We start from the raw sequence: 20,406 nt of genomic DNA, 5'->3' as shown, positions 1-20,406 counted from the left end.
AAAATAATTGCCTATAACGTCGCGCATTCAGCTTTGAGTGTACGGCTATAAGTGACATTCTAAGCGATTCTAACTCCTTCAGCTTTAATTCGTCATTGTAGTTTAACCATACTGCAATCTGACAGTTTTTGTGAATTATTAAAGCGCTCAATATGGGAAGGGGTTAGCAAAGGCTACATCTAATCCCTCCAGTTTGAAAAGTTTCTCCCAGACTGAATGAAATGGCCAGGAGGTAGTGTAATAAACAGGTTTTCATGACGTTAAACTATTGTCATAAATGGTTTTTTTCTGCGAGTGTTAAAAAATAACTCTAGTAGAATTGTGAAGATTTTCATATAACTATATGAGTGACTAAATGAAACAGGCTGTCTTATATGTGAATTATTTTGGTGTTTCAAATATATATGTATATTTTTTTTTATAGTAGGCTCTATAAATTACATTGGATTTTATATTAACCTCATGACATCATACTCGTTATATTCTTGCTGTATCTGGTAGGATCTGTTCAACTCTAAAACTGCCTAATGGAAGAGTTATTTACTGGAAGGGTTAGATTTGGTGTATATTAACTCCTTCGTTGCTTCGATGACTTCTTAATGTTCATAAAACTGTCTGGTACCAACAGTTGTGAAATGAAGACTTCGTGCTAAAGAGGTGAACTTACGGTACACACACACACACACACACACACACACACACACACACACACACACAGTCTCCATCTGCATCTGCATACTAGTCTGAATAACACAACGCACTTCCTCCTCCTCCTCCACCTCCTCCTCCTCCTCATCTCTCTCTCTCTCTCTCTCTCTCTCTCTCTCTCTCTCTCTCTCATGCTGTGCTATTCAGTGCCGTGTAACTAATGGTAAGGTGATTAGAGAGACGTTTGCCCTGTTACGTCCGGCTCAGAGGCTCTGTTAAAATTATCTTCACTTCATATATCATTGCTGTTTATTGATCACCACGCTACTTCGCATTCTCTCTCTCTCTCTCTCTCTCTCTCTCTCTCTCTCAGCTAGATCAGCCACTGGCCATGAATTTAAATTACCTTCATAAATTATACACTTTTTGTCTTATTCATACACTTTCCACAACTACCATTTCTCTCTCTCTCTCTCTCTCTCTCTCTCTCTCTCTCTCTCTCTCTCTCTCTCTCTCTCACACACACACACACAGAGGAATATACATCAGCATCCTTTGTTGGCAAGCAAGCATTTACACACAGAGAGACTTTAAATGCACGCATTTAATCATACTTTCCTTTTTCTCTCCTCACACACACACACACACACACACACACACACACACACACACACACACGAAATTTATATTTTTTCCTCGTTGTTAAGATGAAACATACAGTCATATCACATTCTTCACACTATTTCTTGGTGAAATACACACACACACACACACACACACACACACACACACACACACACACACACACACACACACACACACACAAATCAACTCATATTTCTATATATGTCAGCACACACACACACACACACACACACACACACACACACACACACACACACACACAAATCACATCAGCTTTCTCTATAGGTCAGCACACACACACACACACACACACACACACACACACACACACACACACACACACACACACACACACACACACACACACACACACACACACACACACACACACACACACACACACACACACACACACACGAAGATATACATATATGCAGAGTTAATCTTACACTCGACAGCACTTCATTACACACACACACACACACACACACACACACACACACACACACACACACACACAATTATAACAAAGAAACAGTCGTATATACTCACACCACTCTTGCTACATCTCAGCTCCCTCACACTCTCTCTCCTCTCTCAATTCCTTCTTCTCTTTCCTCTTGTTAATCTCATCTTTAGTTTATTTCCTCTTTTCTCCTTCCTCTTTTTCTGTTGTTATTAACTTTCCAACTCTTTCCTCTTCTTTTATTTCTTCTCCATCCTCTTCGTATATTTTGTTCACTCTACTTTGTCTTCAAATGTCCTTGTCTCTCCTTTGTCTTCTACTTTTTTTTCGTGTTTTTTTCTCTTCTTTTCCCAACTTTTCCTTTTTGTCAGCACGCTTTTACTTACTGTCTCTTCTCCTTGTCTCCCTTCTTCATCTTCGTCTCCTGTATCATATATTTCTCATCATTTCTTTACCTTTTACTCTGCCTTTCTCTTATTTTCTCATCCCTTTTTCAGTCTATCACTCTACCTCATCCCAGTCCTTTTCTTACACACACTCTGCTCTTCTTGTAAGCGTATTTTTCTTTTTTTCTCGACACTTTTTCTTCTCTCAAGCTCCGGAGGCGTCTGTCTGTCTTCGTTTGCTTACATCTTTATCATGTTTCTTACCTAAGTCCATCTTTTATGCCTTAGTCCTCTTCTTTTCTTCATCTTCTTGCTTCTCATTTTCCGTTAATTTTTCATCATTATCATTATTATTATTATTATTATTATTAGTAGTAGTAGTAGTAGTAGTAGTAGTAGTAGTAGTAGTAGTATTCTAACTGTTATAATTATTTTTCATTATCATTATCATCATCGTAATTTTCAACCAATATTATTGTTATTATTATTATTATTATTATTATTATTATTATTATTATTATTATTATTATTATTATTATTTGATCATCTTCATCATTACTGATTAACATCCTCATCTTACTCATCTCTTGCTTTCCTCCCTTCTTCCTTTAATCTCCATAGTCTCATAAATATTCACCAACTTGTTCTGCATTCTCTCCATACCTTTCTCTCCCCATTCTTAATTCTCTTCCTCTATCATATTTCACCATTTTTCCTTTTCTCCTCCTTCTTTTACAGCTTCTTAAGGCAGCAAGTTACTTTTCTCTTAATTTCCTCCTTTTTTGTTACCTTGTTCCCCACTTATGTTTATTTACTGTTCTGTCACCTTTTTTTTTTATAATCCTCTCCTACTTCTTCTTGTATTCTGATTTTCCTTCCTTATCAGCTTCCCCTTTGACAATTTTCGTAAACGCTTTGGTTCTCTTACATAAAATTCTGCTCTCGGGTCTTGTTTTACTTACTTTCTGTCATCATCATCAACAACAACAACAACATTACAACCACCGCAGTCATCATCACCATCATCATCACCACAATCATCATTATCATCATCACCATAGTCATCATCATCATCATCAACACCACAAATGTCATCATCATCATCATCAACTACTTGCTCATCATCATCAAATTCTTTATTGTTTTTCTTTCTCCTCCGAGCCGTCCTACTCCCCATCACCATCATCATCTTTCTTCTTCTCTATTCGTTAATTAGCACCTATTTTTATCTCTCTCACATTTTCGTTTTCTTCTTGCATACCAATAAAGTTATCTTGATTCTTCTTATTATTATTATTCTTCACTTTTCTTTTCTTTCATCATTATAATCTTCTTCACAGTCATCATTATCATCATCATCATCATCATCATCATCATCATCATCTTCTTCTTCTTCTTCTTCTTCTTCTTCTCCTTCTCCTCCTCCTCCTCCTCCTCCTCCTCCTCGTCCATCAAGAGGAGTACAAGCACATAAGAACAAGAGGAAGCAATACGAGCCTGCTGCTGCTACTATGTCATGTGTGTGTGTGTGTGTGAGAGAGAGAGAGAGAGAGAGCACGCACTAGCATACACGTGTGCGCTCACATATTCATAAGCAAGTATACAAGTATATGCACTGGGACTTGTTCCTGCACTAGACGCCCACAGGTCACCAAATCTCTGCTGCTACATACACGTGCACAGTACACACACACACACACACACACACACACACACACACACACACACACACACACACACACACACACACACACACACACACACACACACACACACACACACACACACACACACACACACACACACACACACACACACACACACACACACACACAAGCAACGAAGGGGAGGGGTGAGCAGTCCCTTGCTTTAATAAGGGGTACATTGATGACACTGAGGGGAGAGAGAGAGAGAGAGAGAGAGACCCTGTTTACACGCATGCACCTTCTCTTGTTTTACTTTTATCCAGTTATATCCCTCTTTCCTCTTTCCACCTCTTCATTCCTCTTCTTTTTTTCCCGCTTACCTTCAGAATATTTTTATCATCTTTCCATTATTCCTTCCCATTTCTACTTCCTTTTCCAACTCAATTTATTTTATATTCACCCGCGATTATTCCTGTTTTGTTCATTTTCTCTATTTCTTTCACCTCCTATCATCCTTCCTTTCCCCTTTCTCATCAGTATCCTGTTTTTTTTCTGCCTTCGCATTCCATCCCAATCCAGCTTTCCTCACACACACACACACACACACATCTTAATTCTTTTATATCACATACTGTATATGTTACCTCTACTCGATTTTCCAATTATCCACCATCTATTTATCCACCCTTTCTTCTACTAGCAGTTCCTTTCTTTTGTTCATTTCCGCTTCCTTCTTTCCTTCCTTCCTTCCTTCCTTAATTCCCTTTCTTTTTTCCGTCACACATTCCATTCTTCCATTTCTATTCCTTCCTACACTTTTTGTTTTCTCATCAAGTATATTTGTTCTCACCTCCCACCTGTTGTTCCTCGCTTTCTTCCTCGATTCCATTAATTCCATCCATATTTCAATATCTGTTTCTGTCTGTACTTGTGTATCGATCTATTCATCCGTATACATCCGTCTGTTGATCCATGAACACTTCCACACTCCCCCACCACTACTCCCTTCATTTGTTCTTGCTATATTTGTTCTTTCTATACTCTCCTCTTTCCAACTGTATTTTCCTCCCTTCTCTTCTCCAGACCTCCCATCTCTCTTACATGCCTTCCTTCCGATTCTTCTCCATATCTCCTTTCTCATCTACATCTCTATTCACTCTATTCATACTTTCCTCCTTTCCTTCCTCCACACCACCCTCCTCTCCCCATAATCTTATTCCCGGCAGCAAGAACCCACATCCAATTACCTAAAGTCAACAAACTCATCCACTGTCATAAACAATTACAACAAATTAACAAAATCATCAGCAACAAACACAAAACAAATAAATAAAAAACACAAATACACAGACAAGAAAACATCGCCTTCCTAATCACGTAATGGACCTGTCATGTTTTTTTCTTGGTGCCTTTTTTTTAACATGCCCGAGGGATGACATGGGAAGAAACTATTACTATTAACCCACACCGAAGACAAATATTAATTCCACAGTTTTCTTCTGGAGTCTGCTTAGTTTCCGCATTTTTCACAAATTTGCCACATATCTTTCCCGTAGTTGAGTTAATTTTTTTCCCATTATTTTTTAAAAGATTCGTGGTGTAGTTTGATTATCTTTAGATGTAGGGCATGTCTAGGAGCGGCCTGTCCACCTTTCTCTCATCAGCGGTTTACGGACGCGAGGTGCTTCACTTCCGCAGACTTAGGGACTTAAGTAATGCCACACCACACCAACAGCCCTTAAGTTCCCGTATCAAGTTCTTTTTTTTTTTTTTTTTTACTCAGGCATGTTATAAATTGGGTTTGTTTTGCTCCTGGATCACGTTCAAGTCCGTCAGTGTTAGGATGGTTAAGTTTAACTCTGAACCTGTACGTTATGAGACGCACTTTTCGTTTTAATCACGCTACTTCTCGGCAACTTATACAACTTTATACAAGTTAGATATACTTCAGACAGTAGAAATTAGATACAGCCTTGGTAGGAGTTAGATACAGCCTTTGTAGGAGTTAGATACAGCCTTTGTAGGAGTTTGATACTGCCTTGGTAGGAATTAGATACAGCCTTGGTAGGAATTAGATACAGCCTTGGTAGGAGTTTGATACAGCCTTGGTAGGAGTTTGATACTGCCCTGGTAGGAGTTTGATACTGCCTTGGTAGGAGTTTGATACTGCCTTGGTAGGAATTAGATACAGCCTTGGTAGGAATTAGATACAGCCTTGGTAGGAGTTTGATACAGCCTTGGTAGGAGTTTGATACTGCCTTGGTAGGAGTTTGATACTGCCTTGGTAGGAATTAGGTACAGCTTTCATTAACCGCTTCTCTACAAGGATGCTCTTCAGAGTGTAATGAAATAGTCTGAATGTGTCAAAAATAAAGTAAAATAAATACTTCTGCAAATTAAGGCTGTTAAATCTGAGAGGGGTTAGCCATTTTCATTTTGTTATTATTAATTTATTATTATTATTATTATTATTATTATTATTATTATTATTATTATCATTATTATTATTATTATTTATTTATTTTTTTTGTGGCTGAGACCGGATGATTTTACTTGGAAACCTGCTGTGATCTGAGGGTCAATCTCTTCCCTTCAAGGACGTATTTTTATGCTTTACCTTTGACACATTGCTACCATTAGGCGATTTGATTCAGCTTAGGGGAGACGTCTAGCAGTGAAGGGGTTAATGAAACTTGTATATAACTCCACATCTTCGAAATGTCGATATATTTTTTCAGCCCCAACATTCCCCGGTTATTTTTGTGGTATTATGTAGTTATATCTCACCTACATAAACACATAATCATCTGTGACACTTCCGTCAGAAATCAATAACATGGGAGATATTGCTTTCGTATATACTGCATGGAAGTAGCTGGCGTCCTCTACGTGATGATACGCAGTGCCTCATGGTACCTTAGACAGCCCTCTATAAAGCCGACTTTTAAGGTAAGGTTATGATTGGCCAAGGTGAGGTAAAGTAGGGTATGGGTAGGTTAATGCCTAAAATGGCTTGTTGTGTTCCACTCGCTTTTTCTGGGATAGAAGTTTACCGGTGATGCCTATCTTAAAAACTGGTCAATACAGAAGGAATGAAGGTAAAATCTCATGAATCACATGAAAAAATAAACATAATTTTATTGGTAAATAGTGTTGGAAGTGAAGCTTAATATTTATGGGAAGGTCTATCCTGAGGTGAATAATATCATCTGGAGGAAGTACGGAACAAACAATGAAAAATATGTCATCGATTCAAATGGGAATTAATAATTTCTGACAATTATACTTACTTTCAAGAGGACCTTTTCAGTTAGGAGATAGGAAACAATCTCCATTACCCTTCCCGATTAAGTCTTGTTACCTACATGCAATTCCATTCAGAACTGACTAGATATCTTATGGGCATACGGAAGGCTATATCTAAATCCAACAGTTTACACAGTCTCGTCAAAGTTGAATAAAACTGCCTAGAGATAGCAAAAATTAAAAAAAATAATAATAATTTCACTGAAGGGTTTAATCTCTTCAATATACTGCAATGATGGCTTCCTGTATCGTTGCTTCTGAGAGACGATTTAATTCAGCTTAGGGAACCATCTATTCAAGAGGCAAAAATGGACTTGGATCGATCGTGTCCTTCGTAGAAGGTATAACGACTAGGCAACCAGTTCAACGCAGCGATAACCCAGAGATCGAGCGAATGAGGCAGACAGACAACAAGAGGGCGAGAAGAGATGCGGAGATTCGCTGAGACTGGATGGAACAGGCAAACGGCAAACAGGTCAGAGTATCCCTTTTCCAGTGCTTTGAATTGACTCAGGATGATGATGATGATGATGATGATGATGATGATTGTAGTGAAGGGGTTGAGGTTATACTGATACGTTTTAGCCTGATTAATATTTCCTCCCGACCTGTACTTCTCTATCTTGGCCAAATTACACGGGGTAGTACGCTTAATCAAATATATCGGCATTCCGCATTCATTATCGGATATGCAATCATCCCAACGTTAACTCCCGCTTCCCTCGCATCACCCTGATTTCTCTCTCTCTCTCTCTCTCTCTCACACACACACACACACACACACACACACACACACACACATCACACGCAATCTACTTCCCTCACAATCAACTTGGCTTCACTCAACCCTTCTTCCTAATTCCCTTCCATTCATCCACCACCACCACATCCAATCATCTCCTGCCTTTCCCACGTCATGCCCCCTCCCTAATCCACCCCACCTACCCATCCACCCTTCCCTCTGTCTCTCTCACACCCACATACACCACCTCCACCACATTCCATTTTCCCAGAGTCGATTTTTTAAAGTTCCTTCCTTCCTTTCCCTTCTTAGTACCCCATCCCACCCTCCCACCCATTCCTATGCCCCCCACCTTTTCCTCCCATCCATCGTTGTTTTCTGGCATCATTATTAATTCGCTCTCTGCACCTCCGTGTCACCCCCACCATCATGGTTTACATTAGTCACTTAACCAGTCTGTCTTTTAATCTACCTGTGTATCTATTCGCCAGTCTGTCTTTCTGTCTGTCTATTTACTTATCTATTTGTCTATTAGTATTTGTGTTTGTCTAGCCATAGCCGAACCAAAACCACGCCTGTGCTGTCTTCCTCTATTCAGGCTTCCCCTTTATCCCTCTGTTTTCCCCTTGCCATTCCCTTTTTATCATATATTATTCTGTATTTGTCTCCATACACTCCCTTTTCTTTCTTTTTTTCCCCCAGACTCCCTCTATTTCTCCTCCGTATTACTCCCTTCCCCCCACAAGCTTCCTCTATTATTTCCCGGCCTCCCTATGGGCCTCCCCGAGTTCCTCCCTCATTATTTTCCCTGTCCCCTAGAAAATTCTCTCTCTCTCTCTCTCTCTCTCTCTCTCTCTCTCTCTCTCTCACTCACTCTCTCTTCTACCTGTCTCATTATCTGTCTTTCTATTTCTATGTCGTTCACTACTTTTCATTCAGTCATTTCCCTACATCTTTTCATTTTTCTTCTTTCATCTCTTTTTTTCTTCATCCTACTATTTTTGGTTTCCCTCTTCATCTGCTTCTGTATTTCATCTTCTCATATCTTCCTCCTTCGGTTCCTTCTCTTCTTCCTTCATTCATTACTCCTCTTCTTCCTTCATTTTAATTCACTCCTTCCTACCCTCTTCACCTCTTCCCTCATCCTTCAACCCTTCCTCTATAAGTGAAAGACAAGTATGGTATTCTCTTGAGGAGACAAAGTGGAAAGAGAGAGAGAGAGAGAGAGAGAGAGAGAGAGAGAGAGAGAGAGAATTATTCTGATAGACACCGATAACCAGTTGCTGGTATCAGCCTCTCCCTGTGTGTGTGTGTGTGTGTGTGTGTGTGTGTGTGTGTGTGTGTGTGTGTGTGTGTGTGTGTGTGTGTGTGTGTGTGTGTGTGTGTGTGTGTGTGTGTGTGTGTGTGTGTGTGTGTGTGTGTGTGTGTGTGTGTGTGTGTGTGTGTGTGTGTGTGTGTGTGTGTGTGTGTGTGTGTGTGTGTGTGTGTGTGTGTGTGTGTGTGTGTGTGTGTGTGTGTGTGTGTGTGTGTGTGTGTGTGTGTGTGTGTGTGTGTGTGTGTGTGTGTGTGTGTGTGTGTGTGTGTGTGTGTGTGTGTGTGTGTGTGTGTGTGTGTGTGTGTGTGTGTGTGTGTGTGTGTGTGTGTGTGTGTGTGTGTGTGTGTGTGTGTGTGTGTGTGTGTGTGTGTGTGTGTGTGTGTGTGTGTGTGTGTGTGTGTGTGTGTGTGTGTGTGTGTGTGTGTGTGTGTGTGTGTGTGTGTGTGTGTGTGTGTGTGTGTGTGTGTGTGTGTGTGTGTGTGTGTGTGTGTGTGTGTGTGTGTGTGTGTGTGTGTGTGTGTGTGTGTGTGTGTGTGTGTGTGTGTGTGTGTGTGTGTGTGTGTGTGTGTGTGTGTGTGTGTGTGTGTGTGTGTGTGTGTGTGTGTGTGTGTGTGTGTGTGTGTGTGTGTGTGTGTGTGTGTGTGTGTGTGTGTGTGTGTGTGTGTGTGTGTGTGTGTGTGTGTGTGTGTGTGTGTGTGTGTGTGTGTGTGTGTGTGTGTGTGTGTGTGTGTGTGTGTGTGTGTGTGTGTGTGTGTGTGTGTGTGTGTGTGTGTGTGTGTGTGTGTGTGTGTGTGTGTGTGTGTGTGTGTGTGTGTGTGTGTGTGTGTGTGTGTGTGTGTGTGTGTGTGTGTGTGTGTGTGTGTGTGTGTGTGTGTGTGTGTGTGTGTGTGTGTGTGTGTGTGTGTGTGTGTGTGTAAGAATAATAGGTCATGTCGAAGAGGCAATGAGGCACAGAAGTAAAGGCAGAGACATTAATTTGAAATGGAAGTGAGAGAGAGAGAGAGAGAGAGAGAGAGAGAGAGAGAGAGAGAGAGATGGGGGGCGAGGTGATGGAATTGCGGGAGTTAGAGAGAAGGGACAGGAAAGAAAGAGAGTGAGTGAGAGAGAGAAATCGGTGAGAATGGTGTGAAGGAGCGGAGCTGGGAGAGAAAGGGAGAAAATTAATGGAGCGAGATAAGGAGAGAGTGAGGGATGAGGAGGAGAGAGAGAGAGACAGGCAGGCGGGGAGAGAGAAATGGAGTGAGACAGAGGGCGGATATAGGAAGAGAGACAGATCGGAGGTGGGTGGAAGTGAGGAAAGCAGGGAGTGAACGAAGAGCAGAGAAGAGGAGAGGAGAAGAGAGAGAGAGAGAGAGAGAGAGAGAGAGAGAGAGAGAGAGAGAGAGAGAGAGAGAGAGAGAGAGAGAAGGTAGGAAAAAGGAAGAGAGAACTGTTGGTGAGACAAAAAGCGGTTACAGGAAGAGAGATAAACTGGAGACAGAGAGGATGACATGAGACAGTGAGGAACGGAAAGGAAGAAAAGGGATCACCAAGGAAAAGACAGACAGGTGGACAGACAGAGAGATGGATAAATAGATAGATTGAGAGAGAGAGAGAGAGAGAGAGAGAGAGAGAGAGAGAGAGACGAAAGTGGGTAGATGAGGAAAGACAGGCTAGGAAGGCACTGAGAGAGAAACGAGGAGATACACAAGAAGGCGAGAGAGAGTGGATTGAGAGTGGAAGGCAGGAATAATAAATGAAGTGAAACAGATGAGGAAGTGAGAGAGATGGAACAAGACAGGGGAGGAAGTGAGAGAAAAATGGAGTAAGAGAGGGGAGGAAGTGAGAGAAAATTGGAGTAAGAGAGAGGAGGAAGTGAGAGAAAAATGGAGTAAGAGAGGGGAGGAAGTGAGAGAAAAATGGAGTAAGAGAGAGGAGGAAGTGAGAGAAAAATAGACAGACCAGGGAGAGAAACAGTAACGGAATGAAACAAAGGTGGAAGTGGAGGGAAATGGAATGATACAGACGAGGGTGGGAGGGAGAATTTAGTTTGTGACAAAGGAGGGAAGGAGAGATAAATGGGCTGTGGTAGAGGAGGATGGGAGGGAGGGAGAAACGGAGGGGGACAGAGGAAGGAGGGAGAAAGAAAGGGAGAGAGACAAAGGAAGAGGGAGGCGAAGAATGGAGTAAGACAGAGAAGGGAGGGAGAGGGAAATAGAACAGGCAGAGGAAGAAGGAAGATAAATTTGGAGTGAGACAGGAAAGAGGGAGAGGGAACTAGAGTGAAACAGAGGAGGGAAATTATATCAAAGAGAGGAGGTAAGGAGGAAGGAAGGGAAAGCCAGTTGGAATGAGACAGAGGAGGGAGGGAGACAGAATGTGAGAGAGACTTGACAAAGGATGTTTATTCCGAGAAACGAAGGGAAGCCAGGAAGATGATAAAGGATTTAAACTTTACCGCCTGTGTCCCTTACCCGCAGCTAGTAAAGGATAATATTCAATGATTCCCACTGAGGACACCTGCTGCGTCCTTCCTCCCGATGAATCAATATCCGTTTCAGAAAGTTTCGTTGAGGAAGTTTAAAGAAGTTTTGCTCCAGCATTATGCAGGTTAGTTCTCCAAGGAGTTCACTTCCCGGTTCCTCTTCTACACTCTTCCCGGACACATTTCTTTTTTAACCCCTCTCCCCCCTGTACATCCTGTTTGTCCATTTTCATATTATGACTCTCTCTCTCTCTCTCTCTCTCTCTCTCTCTCTCACACACACACACACACACACACAAACACAATATATATACAGTCATCTCATCTCATCTCATCAGCCGTTTGAGTGTCCACTGCGGGACCGGCCTATCCCGACCGAAATGGGAACGATACAGTCAATGTATCTCTACCTAGTGGCTTAGGTTGTCTGGTAGAGAGTGTATGTAGGGTGAGTATATATATATATATATATATATATATATATATATATATATACTGGTTCTTCCATATATTAGCATATATTTGTAATCGGTTAGATGATGTCGATGGCATGCAGGTTCTTGCAAACATAAACATGGCTAATACCAAGGCGCATAATTAATACTACCAACCGTTGAGTACGTGTAGGTTGATGGATGCGTCTACCCCATTGTAAGGGGAGCATGTGTACCGTCCCGCATCCCTGGGTCCGGCCCTCTCGACCAGCAGGTGGCTCACTGTGTCCCGCCCCGTCACCGTCTCCACCCGCACACCACCACGACCCTCGTAGTCCAGCACCTGGGGAAGGTGGAGCACAATAGGATGAAACAACAGAATGGATGGGGGTGAAATGAGAACAGTTCAGAGACAGGAATAAAAAGATCAGAACAGGGTGAAATGGAGGAAGAATAGGGAATAAAAAGAGCAAATCAATGTTGATAAGGCACCCTATCATCGTACTGATTCGTTTCGTTTATAGGGGCTCTGACATGCTTGCATGCGTCACCTTGGTCACCTAATGGCGGCTTTCCATGCTGCTCGATATCTGGCAGCCTCCATATTCAGTTCCTTATCCCTGAAGTCATATTCTATGACCTCGTCCCAGGTCTTTTTTGGTTTGCCTCTCTCAACTCTTCCCGACTTTCATATGTCACCTTCCGCACCCAACTGTCACTATAATCTTAAGAAATAATAAAATGTTTAATATATCAAGAAGAAAAAGAAAGACTGGAAGAAATTTACAGTTCTCAGTACTTTTCCAACCAAAACATACTCTAGGATTTTAGCGTTCCCTTTCAACAGTCGATTTTCTTATGAAGTCGGAAATCCTAAGTGATAAATGAGGCAAACCGGACTAATTTAAGTCCTGATGTGACAGCATCTGATGAAAATAAAAAAACATAAGCTAGAGAGGTGTGGCATTAAAAAACGAAATGCAACACCGTCTCAGAAAACCATGATTGCGTGTTCTCGTCAGTTAATGTAACCTCTTTGGAGATCATCAAGTGCTTATCACAGTTGACAAAAATCGATTCCATAAAACACACACACACACACACACACACACACACACACACACAAACACACACAGGCAATGAAATAATGGTAATCCCCAGTATAAGATGGGCAGTCAGACCAACCCCGCTATGACGATATACATTTTTTTTTTTTTTTGTGGGTGTAGTTCTTCGGGTGGAATCCAATGTGCAGGTGTCTTCTTGATTCCTTTTTTACACCCTCTTTTCTTCAGGCTCCACAGTTTTCTCTCTCACTCCGGCGCGGGGATGGAGTGGGGCTGGGGAGGCGTGGGAGTTCAGGAGGAGAGAGTGGGGAGGAATGAATGTGGGTGGGATAGGAATGGAAGGGGATAAATGGGGCGGAAGTGGATGAGGAGGCGTGTAAGTGAACTGGGAAGGGTAGAAGTGGGATACGATGGGAATGGAGTGACAGAGGTGGGAATACACTGAGCTGGAATTGGAGTGGGTAGGAAGGAGTAGGTGTGTAGTGGATGGTTATGCTTGGAATGGGATAGAGGGAGGCTAGTAGGAGGGGAGGAGGCGTGGGAATGGATTGGGAGGGGTAGAAATGGGATGGGTTGGGAAGGGAGTGGGAGGGATGGGACGGGAAACGAACGTGTGAGATTGAAATAAGTGGAAATGGAGTGTGTGAGGTGAAAGTGGCATGACTGGGCAAAGAATAGATGGAAATGGAGTGGATGGAGTGGGGAGGAAAAGGGATGAGTGGGACTGGATTTAGTGGAAATGGAGTGGGTAAGGTGGGATTGGAGTAGGAATGGGGGTGAGTGGGAAGGGAACACGAGAGATGAGGGCAAACAGAGAATAATTTTATAATATTTAAGGAACCTGAAAGAAAAACAGAAAACTGAAGAGAGAGAGAGAGAGAGAGAGAGAGAGAGAGAGAGAGAGAGAGAGAGAGAGAGAGAGAGAAAGGTGAGAGGGACAACAGAATTCCGGCGGACCAAATAAGAATGTTCTGAATATTTCATATGTTGTGATGGTACTGGGAATGTGGGGGAGGAGGGAGGGAGGGAGAGAGAGAGAGAGAGAGAGAGAGAGAGAGAGAGAGAGATTAAGACAGGCAGACAGACAGACAGAACTGGTGGGGTAAGGAACAAAACAAAAGAATGTGACTAACAAATGAAAAAGATGGGAAAAAAGAAAACGGGGATAATAATGAACAGGTGACATCGGATATAAAGTGTAAGAAGAAGCAAAAAGAAAATAAAGAAGAAGAATTAAAAAGAAACAAGAAGAAAAACGTACTGTGTGAAAATGTGAAGGAAACTACAAATGAGGAAAAAGGAAAGAAATGTAAGATAGGAGACAAAAATGAGAAGAGACAATGTACATGTGGTTAAGAATAAGAGCAAAGGAATGATGAGAGAAATATGCATAAACAGTACGGTAGAAAATAGAGAGAGAAAGAGAGAGAGAGAGAGAGAGAGAGAGAGAGAGAGAGAGAGAGAGGGAGGGGGGGGAGAGATATGGAGGGAAAGTAGGGAGACAAAGGGGGGAGGGAGGAAGAGAACATGGAGAGAAAGGAGGCAGGGGTGGGGGGCGAGGTAGTGGGTACCGCATTGTGCAGCCTCCACCACCGGAAAATTGACTTGGCCCCACCACACTTAGATACCAGCCCGCCCCTTAAGTGGTAGCTGCAGTTGTGGGGCCCCTTAAGTGGTGTTGCGGGGCCCCTTAACACTCGCTGGCTCCTGTGACTCACTCTCAGCTAAATGAAGTCGTGTGCCGTTAGCTGGGATAGAATGCTAGAGTTAACCTGACCATTTGGGGGTTGAGTGTCGTAGTGGGGACCCTTAAGTGGCGAAGTGGCATACTGATGGTCTTTAAGTTGTGCAGTGGATCCCCTTAAGTAGTATAATGTGGTCTCTTAAGTTGTGAAGTATGGCTCCTTATGTAATATAGTGGTTGCAGTTGTAAGTCTTGTGGAGTTCCCTAAGTGGTGAAGTAAGGTCCCGTAGGTGGTATAATGGGGTCTCGTAAGTGATGCTGGTCTGCACTTGTTGTGACCCCTTAAGTGACAATCGTTAGCTGTTCTTTCGATTTTTAAGTAGTTTGGGGAATGTCTGATTAACATTTACAGTGCGGTATAATCTGAAATTTTCAGTTGTACTGAGAGAGAGACTAGTTCGGTTTTCTCAGTCGTGTTTTTCTGGACTCTTCTGGTATTGTGAGTTACTGAGTCGAAATCGCAAATGGTAAAGGACGCACCTCATTCGCTACATAATTCTCTTACTGTCTCTCAATTTTCCTTGTCTGTAATTTATAGCGTTTTAAAACTGGCCTAGCTTGCCTCAGTGACATGCAAGAGAATTCTGAGGTGTTCTCATAATATGCAAAATAAATCGCTACGAGGGAGGTGTTAAGAAATCTCCAAAGCCACGTAGAACACGGTCCTTAATTTGTTTGGTGACTTGTAGTTCCTGGTTCTGAAATTGTACAGGTAATGGTAGTTTAAAGGACGTCAAGTGTAGGTGTTAATTATTAAGGCTTGATTAGGATTTCTGAGGGATAATTTTAGGGTTCTCTTGTGGTGTGGTACTGTGATGATGTGGTGCTGTGAAAGAGGTGTGGTGAGTGGTGTGGTATGGTGGTATGTGGTGCGGGTAGTGTGATGTGGTGTGGTGTGGTGAGAGTGGCGTGGTGAGAGTGGCGTGGTGAGAGTAGTGTGGTGTGGGGTAATGAGAGTGGTGTAGTGAGCGTGATGTAGTGTGGGGTGATGAGAATGGTGTGGTGAGGTTGGTGTGGTGAGTGGTATGTTGGGAATGTTGTGATATGACTGGTGTGATGAGAATGGGAAGCTGGGATCAACAGAGGAAGTGTGGTTTGGTTAATGTTATCTCAAAGCAGATTCGATTATATCAGTGGTGGGTGGAATGGTGGTTGTCTGACCTTGTTTGGTAGTTCGGTTATTGTTATTGTGGTCAGTTTGTTTTCACTTGAGAGAACTGGGCATCTCCCACAATTTGAATACCAAGTTGTGGCTGCATGAAACTATGAGTCCTACTTGTGAAACGGATATGAATCTCCTTAGTTACTAGTCAAATCAGCCTGAGAATGGTAAGAGACGATAATTCATATGATAATTTACGTAACTTCGATGACCTGTACATTTTTTCACTTGCTACATCTAAACAATTTTATTCTTTGGTGACAACTCATAGGGAAGGGATAGAAATCAGTGTCCGTAAGTGTGGTGGGCAACAATTCTTTAGTTGGGATGGTAAGTGCTCGTTAAGTGGTAAAGCGACTAGTGCTGATAATACTGTTTATGTAGATGATTGTAAGAGGCAACTAAATGATAGATCCCCTAATATGGTAATGAAATTGGTGTTGTAATGTTTGTCAGATGACTAAAGTGGTTACTGTCAGAGAATTAAGTGGTAAATAATGCTTTATTGTTGTGATCAGCTGGCATTTAAGCAACAGAGATTGGTTCTTGAATGGTAAATAAAGTGGTATACTGTTGTTGGAGAGATGCTTGTAATGGTCCCTATAATCCATTCACTTTATCTTGACCCAGATTTTAGTCCCTTTGCAGCTTATTGCACGTAGTTCGGTGGCAGAGGACGATGCTACGACTCTACATTCTCCCCATGGAACTTCTTCGTGACTAGCATCATATTCTAGTGTTTATCTCTTGTTACAGCTCAATACTCAAGACGAAGACATGGAAATTTTAAGCCAAGTAAAAGTGAACAGAATACAGAACATGGAGTAGTAATTTCCTAAGTGGCTAGTGATAAAAACAGTGATTCTTCTGGAGTAATAACAGGTAATTACCTGTACTGTAGGTTGGGGATAGTTTAATTTTATAAGATGATAGCCGCTTTAATTGGTACTGAAGTCTACTAAACTGCCGCTAATCTCGCCAGACTGCTAATTACTCTTCATCAAAAGGCAGTTACGCGGTACTCGCTTGCACTCACATTCCTTCCCCACTAAATCCTTCGTTAAAGGCATTCCCAGAGCCAGCTAATTGGGGCGTATTCTCGCTGACGTAGGCGATTCGTAACACCTCTTCCTCAGCGAACTATTCTCCTATTGCTACTTAACCGCTTCGTTGAAATGAATGTTCTCAAGGTATTTTATTCATGTTAAGTCTTGGTCATTGTATGTAAAGAAAATTCTAGCATTTCAAAAACTAAAAAGAGAAAAATTTTTGATAATATTTAGTAGAAAGAGCACATGGATTTTTTCGCTTGAGCATATCTCGCCATTTGCTGACACTTTTCTTCTATGACACTTCCCTCGCAAATGATCCCTGGGTGTATTAATGACCCCAGGGGAAGGAGGTAATTTGCTATGAAGTGTTATAGAAGGAAAAAAGTTAGCAAATGGAGAGGACATTAAAGAAAAAAAGTTCAGAGTACATGAATTCGAGATAAAGTTTCTGCTAAATATTTACCCAATTTTCCTCCCTCTGATGAACAGATTTTCCCTCAGCTGGACAAAACCGTCTAGTTAAAGCCTGACTAAAATAATCTGATGCGTCCATAAAAAGCGAAAAGAAAAATGGCCCCTTGTATGATGCTGATGAATATTATATCAGTATTGAAAAGCTAAACAGTATAAAGAATATCAGACAGTAAGAGTAATGTAAAATGTGCAAGGTAAACTGTTAAGTAAAAAAGTCCTACCAAGTCCCTCTGTGTAACCGAATCTACAATTCAATATGTCTACGTATAAGGGTTTTAGTTGTGTTTCCTCAGTTTATAAAAATCGTTCACTTTCTGGGTTATGATATTAGTCCATTTTAACGTGTTGAAGGTTTTCGTCTTTGTGGGCTTATTACCGGTAGTACAGTGGACGAATACGATAATAATACGACCCTACGTCCTTTCCGTGACACCTCTTCGTGATTAGCACCATATTAGAGTGTTAATCTCCTGGTACAGCTCAGCATTTAAGACAGAGAGATGGTAACTTTAGGTCAAGTTATAGTGGACATCGTATAGTTTGGTCAGCTCTAGTTTCTTCATTCTCTGTCTGTCTGTCTGTCTGTCTGTCTCTCTCTCTCTCTCTCTCTCTCTCTCTCTCTCTCTCTCTCTCTCTCTCCACTTTAGTGTTCTGTAACTGGCTCTCACTTCCTTAACTTCTTTAGCCCGGTGACGTATATGGCTGAAATATTCGTGCTACTTCCAGACCACCAAATTAAGCTTTGGGAAGACCTCTAATAATGAAGGAGTGAATAAAGACAATATCTGACACCTCGAGCTCTCTTTAAGTAAGATATAACCACCTGGAGACAGCAATGACTTAATAGAAAAAAACATCTAGGGGGTTAAGCTGTGTCACATTGCTAAAGGAAAAAACTTATAATCATTGTATTCCATGGTACAAGAGTGTTACCCATCTCACAAGTCCATAGCATTAGATGATGTAGCATTACTCTGAAAAAAATTGTCTGAGTAGGAAGAATGAAAAGCCATCGTAGTGAAAAGGCTGATGGAAACTTACCTTTCCTTAACCTGCATATTATTTACCTTCTTTCATAACCTGATGCGCTGGAAGAAGGAAGTTTCCCTTTTATAGTCACTAATGAGTATACCGGCAGTTTAGTTAAAGAAAGAGGTTTGCTGGTATGACAGATTACGTGACCTTTTTCGAAGCTTTTATGGCGGGGCAAATATTTACAGTCTGGGGGCTTAATGGTAGCAGTCAGTCTGTTTACTGTTTTTATTCTCATTGCATAACATGTTGCGCGTTAACCCCTTTAGCCTGAGGACTCCTTTAGCTTATTTCCTTTCTATTTTCTTCAGCAAAAGTCGGATTATTAAGTTCAGCTCAGGACATCCCCCTCGAAGTGAAGGGGTTAATGAAGGCTAAATCTTAACCCCTTCAGTTCGGAATGTTGCTCCAAAGCCAAGTAAAATGCCCTGAAAATAACAGTACTAATATACAAAAATGCGTCATCGTTGTGAAAAGGTTGAAAAGGTTAATAGTATACGTCTGAGCTCTCTCTCTCTCTCTCTCTCTCTAATTCTCATCTCCTCATTTTTTTTTGCAATATACTCCTACTGCGTTTTTGAGATGATGTATGATTACTCACACTGTTCTTGTTAAGTTTTATATCTTTCCTTGTAAAATATCCTTTGCTGGGCTTTATGAGGGGAGGATGCATATAACTTGTGTGTCTTTTACCTTGACCTACAAATTCCATCTCTTTCCCATCATTTTGTCTCCCTATAATAATTAGTGCTCTGTTATCTGCTAAATCTATTCTGCCACTGCGTCTACCCTGCAATTCTCCTGTACCTTGTTACCTATCCTCTACCTATCCCTACCAAGCTGTACCTTCTCTGATCCAGTCATGCTCCTGTTCATTAGTATCTACCCTCTACTCAACCCCGCCAACAGTACCTTCTCTACACCCTTTTCTCCAAGTGACGTACCTTGTTGTGATGGTACCAGTAGATGTAGACGGGCCGCTCCGTACCGTGGGTGACTACGCACGTGAGGTTGATGGGCGAGCCTCGGTGCACGTGCATTTCGGGGGAATTTAGGACCCACGCCCGGGGCACTGTGGGTGGAGGGGTTAGATTATTAGAGTGTGTTAGTTTTAGTTAGGGTGGGTTAAGTTAGGCTAGGTTAGGTTAGATACGGTTTAGTTAGATTAGGTGCGTCTTGTTTAAGTAGAGATAGGGTGGGCTGAGTTAAGTTGAGTTGGACTAGGGCTAGGTTAGGTTAGGTTAGTTTCTTAGGCTGGATTGGGTTTGGTTGATCTGGGTTGGTTCCGGTAGGTTTGGTTGTTAGGTTTTGATGGGATGGAATGGGTTCGATTTGATTGTCTTAAGATAGGTTAAACCAGTAAAGTGCGCTTTGTGAGCGCATGACGAGCGAACGAGCCCCATGTTATTACAATTTCCCTCTAATATACTAGAAATGGGGTGTTTTCCCTTGATTTCACCAACGAAACATAGCAATAACGTTAATGTAATGTTATAGGCGGAATCTCTGACATTAAATTGTTAGAGCTGATGCCAAGAAACAATGTTACGACGAATAATCTTTATTACTTTGATTTCATAATTGATGCGTTCACCGATTAGAGCAGAACACCCCCTTGGAAACTCGAAATTCCAAGGAGTTCCTACACATTTATTGATGAGTTTTTAGTTGATAACAAAATTTATTGAATGAATGTAGCACATGCAGAAAGACTTTCAATTCTACTTCACATAGGTGTAAATTTACTAGTTTATGCTTAGCGTGACGGTCGGGTCGGGCTGGGCAGGGTCGGGCAGGGCTGCACATTTCCAAACTTAACTGAG

General features: G+C 41.7%; 1 protein-coding gene across 1 annotated transcript in view; it reads right to left on the bottom strand.

Moving 5' to 3' along the window:
* The window catches only part of LOC145414912 (uncharacterized), a 95,887-nt gene that overhangs the window by 17,884 nt on the left and 57,597 nt on the right, over window positions 1–20,406 (bottom strand). Inside the window, exons 5-6 of the mRNA XM_080284328.1 lie at window positions 19,528–19,655; window positions 12,230–12,395 (exon numbers count right to left, since the gene is read on the bottom strand). Of these exons, the coding sequence (XP_080140454.1) occupies window positions 12,230–12,395; window positions 19,528–19,655 (294 nt within the window). The remainder of the gene's footprint in view (window positions 1–12,229; window positions 12,396–19,527; window positions 19,656–20,406) is intronic.

The sequence above is a fragment of the Coenobita brevimanus genome, chromosome 101, assembly GCF_032717465.1.
Source record: "Coenobita brevimanus isolate Jiangsu-jjx chromosome 101, ASM3271746v2, whole genome shotgun sequence".
NCBI classification, from domain to species: Eukaryota; Metazoa; Arthropoda; class Malacostraca; order Decapoda; family Coenobitidae; genus Coenobita; species Coenobita brevimanus.
The sequence above is the reverse complement of the archived record's forward strand: the minus strand, read 5'-3'. Positions and strand labels throughout refer to the sequence as shown.